Here is a 4,418-nt window from a genome sequence, read left to right as displayed (position 1 = left end):
CCGCGTGGTAGCCCCCGTCCGTTTGTCCTTCCTCGATACGTGGGTCTGCACTGTGGAGCATCCTGTGGCGATCAGGTGGACAGGGCTCGAGTCCATCCACGCAGCAGCAACAAGCTGCGAATAATGCCTGGCCTGGGCAATCCGTTACGTTCCTCGAGGCATGTAGTGTGGTCTCTTTTTCTGCTTGAACATGAGCTGTTTTGGCCACCCCAGTCGGTCACTTCGTTGTGTTCCAACGTAATAGAACCCTAACGGCAGCAGCGAGAGGGGCAGCGCTGGCGAACTATAGAAGTTGTCGGTTATGATTAGCCGCTGCTTGGGTAAGGCATCAAACGTCTTGGTGATATTGCGAATGACTGCCCTTTGAGAAGCACCCTCGCTCTTCTTCTTGTTAGGTTCAGCGCCAAGATAAACTTCAACTCTGTAGTATACAGAATAAGAAAAAGTTAGCATTAGCATACTCAGTATAATACGGGGTTGGGACAGAATAACACAGATAACAAGATCTCGTATTCTGTCGGAGATTGAATACAACACAAACCTTGCGCAGTATCCGCTAACGGCGCGACACGTCATGTAGCATTTCGTGCCGTACTTGTGCGGCTTCTACTTGTTGTAGGTCCGCATAGGGTTATACTGGCTTCGATTTGGGATTGTCCCCTCGTCAAAGCTCACGCGAGGTCCGAGACGGTATCCACAACGAAACGTTTTCTCGATTACCTGCAAAATGGGTCGGATCTGGTACGCCTTGTCAGCGGTTGTATCTCCGCTGTTGGGTAAAATGGAGGAAGCGTGTTATCGTTCGGAATCTCTCCCGCTTCATGTACCGTCCAAAGGTATCCCGAGGAACAGCTCCATCTTCACTGACAGCCCAATGCTTCGACAAGCCGTCCGTGTGTCCGCACAGTGTACGGGCCACCAATAGGCCTGCTACATGCAAAATCTCGTGCTCTCGAATGGGCTTCTGTCTTTCAAGTTTGTCGATGATGTCTTCTAATTCTCTCACAGATTTCTTAGGATCCTTTGCTTGAGCTGCTAGCTGGCGTTCACGAGTCTGCTGGGCAATCGCAGGTATGCATCTTCGCCGATAGACTTCGGACCCCAATGCAATTTTCTTCCAGAGACACTTGGGCAAAAAGTTAAAGAACATTCCAATCGGCGACTCCGCAAAAGCAGCCGCCGATTTCGTGGTTCCCCATCTGCCATCATACAAGGCAGCTCCGTCCAGTTTCAAGTCAGCTGCATCAAGTTCAATACAGAACAAGTTAGACTGTGATTACACTTTTTCTGTATTGCACAGGCTTACCGCAGTGATCTTCGCCATACAAAATCCACCCTGAGCTGGCAAGCTCCCGCATTGCCCTGTCATCTTGTCGAAAGCCCTGGCTTGTGTCCTCAAATTCTGGGTCTGACTCGACTTCATCCACGTATTCCTCTTCATCACTCTCCTGCTCGTCAAAAGCAGACTCCTCATCGGACTCGACACTGCACGGGAACGACTCGTCACTAATATTGACATCGTCGATATCAACGGGGCCAAACAGATTCTCTGCACGAAAGGCTTCCATGAAGTCATCTCGATCAAATGCATCTAGAGTCGGCTCGTCTTCAGTCTTCATTTCCTCCTCAGCGTTGGCTTCACCATCACCAGTGTTTCGATCCACAGTGGTACGTTGACGCAATGCAGCACCAACACCAGCATCTTGTTCTGTAGCAGCCGGACTAGCAGCATTCACTGGCATACCTTGTTCTGTAGCAGCCACACTAGCGGTGTTGACGCGAGTACCTTGTTCTGTAGCAGCCACACTAGCGGTATGGACGCGAGCACCTTGTTCAGGAGCTGGAGGCTCAGGCTGGCGCCGTTGGACGACAGCATAAGCCGCTAATTTCCCGATCGGAGACTTCTTCGCACGAATTGAACCACTTCGATGGGGCGGAGGTGGAGGCGGAGGGATCAAACCTTCCTGCTTTGCGTATTCCCATAGGGCGTTTGTGCCTAAACATGTACAGGTCGTCAGTGAAGAGCGTTATACATTCAGAAGTTACCAAACGTACCAACGAAGTACTCAATGTTGACTGTGTCCTTGCACAGCTTGCCTTTAACACCCGGCTTCACGTGGGTATGATCTGAGCTGAGACCTGCAGGGGGTCTCGCACGCCACCCCGCCTTGATGAGAGAGCTCCACAAGCGCTTGAACTCCTTGGGGTCGATCCAGTCCGTCATCTCGAAATGAGTGGCGTGAAGGGGAGTGGAGGAGAGTAGCGGCGACGAAGGGCGACGAAGGGCGACGAAGGGTTTTTGATAGAATTCTGAAACCTCCCAGCCGTTTGTATCGCCTTTTCTATACCTCAGGGAAAACCCCCGTCTATCTCCCCATCACTGATCCATGATGATAAAATACCCCCCCCCCCCCTCCTATACAAACTACTATATGCGGTGAATATTCTTGCACCATCCAGCTTAGAAGATCTCAACTTTTTAACACCTGCTATATCGATTATTCTGTCGAATACAGAATTCGGCCTTAATTGGGTTAATAAGGTGATCTCACGGCCAATGCTTACACAAGTATTGCTTTTAGAAAGCAGGTCGTCTATTCACCAACCATTTTCATTAAGCCGGTAGCAGTTCATCCATTCAAAGGCTCACTCGCCAACTACATCTCCTGAAGAAGCGCAGCTACGTTACCATGCCCACCTTTCGCCGCAGCTACAGCATCGCCGAAAAGGTATCAATTCTGTCCAGCTACGACCCCGGGGTTCAAGGTAGCGGCTTCCATGCCCTTGGCCATCGACACGACATCTCTTCGAGCACGATTCGAGGGTGGTGGTCTCATAAGGAGGAGCTGCAAGCTGCTTTACGCGATCGTTAAGTCCCGACCGTTCGGTGCGCCGTCTCAGCGGTGGTGGGCGGCGACCAGCCCAAGATGATCTGGAGAATCGGCTATTTGAATGGATTGAGCACCGTAACAACAAAGGACTGCGTGTCAAAGACTCGTATATACGTCTTCAAGCCAAAAACATCTACCGTCAGTTGTATGGTGCCGACGCAACGGGGTTTGAGGCGCCATCTGGTTGGCTGGCACGCTTCAAAACCCATCGAAACTTGGTCTTTCGCAGGCAGACCACGACAAGATCGTTACCAGTGGACGCGCTGGATATTTGCCGTGGGTTTATCCAACGTGCCCAGTACCTGATTGCCAAGCATGGCATCAAGCCAAAAAAACATCATCAACATGGACCAGGTGCCTCGGTACTTCGAAACGGAGCCCAAGTCTACGATCACAACGCGTGGTTCGCGCAAGGTTTTACTACGCAAAGGAGGATCAAGTCACAAGCGTTTCACGGCAACGTTTGCTATTACGGGCGAGGGGGAATTTTTGAAGCCCCATCTCCTGTTCTCTAAGCTAAAAAAAAAAACAAGCCGAAGTGCCCGGAGGGTGTCTTGGTTGACGTTAATCGGACCGAAATGTGAAACAACGACTTGCTTCTGGCTCATGCGGAGTCTGTCATCTGTGCACGTTAGGAGACTCAGCTCTATCGAGAGCCCGTGCTTTACATGATCGACTCCTACGGTTGCCACGTGAAGCTGGCAGAGTCCAAGCGCTTGGAGCGCTAAAACGTCTTCGTGTTGGTTGTACCCCAAACCTCACCAATCTGTTACAGCCCTTGGATGTTGCTGTAAACCGTAGCTACCAGGAGTTCTACCGCTCTAAGTACGACGACTACATTGGCAGAGCGCTACACATGTCGAGTACATGAGACGACTTCACATAAAGTTGCTCACAGTGACTTCTGACAGTATTACTGCAGACCAAGGCTGAAAACCCGAAGGTCCCCCGGTACGATGCGGTGGCACAATGGACACTTGAATGGGTCGCGTCGAAGACTGCAGAGGATGTGAAGAAGGCCTTCACGTTGTGCGGATTGGTTGCGAAGGAGGAATTCGAAATGGACAAGCTGCACGCTCCGCTGAAAGGCATTCTGAGGACTGACTTCAACATAAATACGTGGCACTTCATCAGTGACGGCGCTACACGAGAGCTGGTTCGAGTTTCCGCTCCTGATTGGTAGATACCAGACGACGAGAGAAGAAGCCTATTTTGCTGCTTGGTTCATGGGCTTGACATGTCGGTGTACGAGTATGCAATGACCCTGACAAACTAGATCGACTTCCTTGAGATGGGCCGGAACCCTGGTCGAAAGACTGGGGATGGAGCACGAGCTGACGAAGAAAGACTGACGGCGCAGGCGGACGAAAGGGACAAGTGGGACCGAGCGCAGACGGCGTTTGAGATGTTGAAGAACAAGATCGCGACCGCGCCCCCCCCCCTTTCTGGATTTACAGCGACTTGTTTTTCCTAAAGTCGAAATTGCCAAAAACATACTTTAGACCACAATTGGGAAGACAATTTGGC

The 4,418-nt window shown here is 51.1% G+C and overlaps 2 protein-coding genes across 2 annotated transcripts; one reads left to right on the top strand and one right to left on the bottom strand.

Moving 5' to 3' along the window:
• Window positions 1–144: 144 nt before the first annotated feature.
• Window positions 145–2,224, bottom strand: PPTG_19926 (hypothetical protein; the record flags this gene model as incomplete). The annotated part of the gene is made up of 6 exons (XM_008918527.1): window positions 145–421; window positions 542–606; window positions 676–769; window positions 828–1,239; window positions 1,307–1,996; window positions 2,056–2,224. 6 exons carry the CDS (start codon window positions 2,222–2,224, stop codon window positions 145–147), a joined length of 1,707 nt encoding a protein of 568 aa, XP_008916775.1.
• A 982-nt stretch (window positions 2,225–3,206) lies between these two features.
• PPTG_19925 (hypothetical protein) lies at window positions 3,207–4,074 on the top strand (the record flags this gene model as incomplete). Its single annotated transcript, XM_008918526.1, has 2 exons — window positions 3,207–3,305; window positions 3,814–4,074. The coding sequence occupies 2 exons, from the start codon at window positions 3,207–3,209 to the stop codon at window positions 4,072–4,074; spliced, it is 360 nt and encodes a 119-aa protein (XP_008916774.1).
• Window positions 4,075–4,418: the final 344 nt, after the last annotated feature.

This window comes from Phytophthora parasitica (assembly GCF_000247585.1).
Source record: "Phytophthora parasitica INRA-310 unplaced genomic scaffold supercont2.224, whole genome shotgun sequence".
NCBI classification, from domain to species: Eukaryota; Oomycota; class Peronosporomycetes; order Peronosporales; family Peronosporaceae; genus Phytophthora; species Phytophthora nicotianae.
This window is presented reverse-complemented; position numbering and strand designations above follow the sequence as displayed.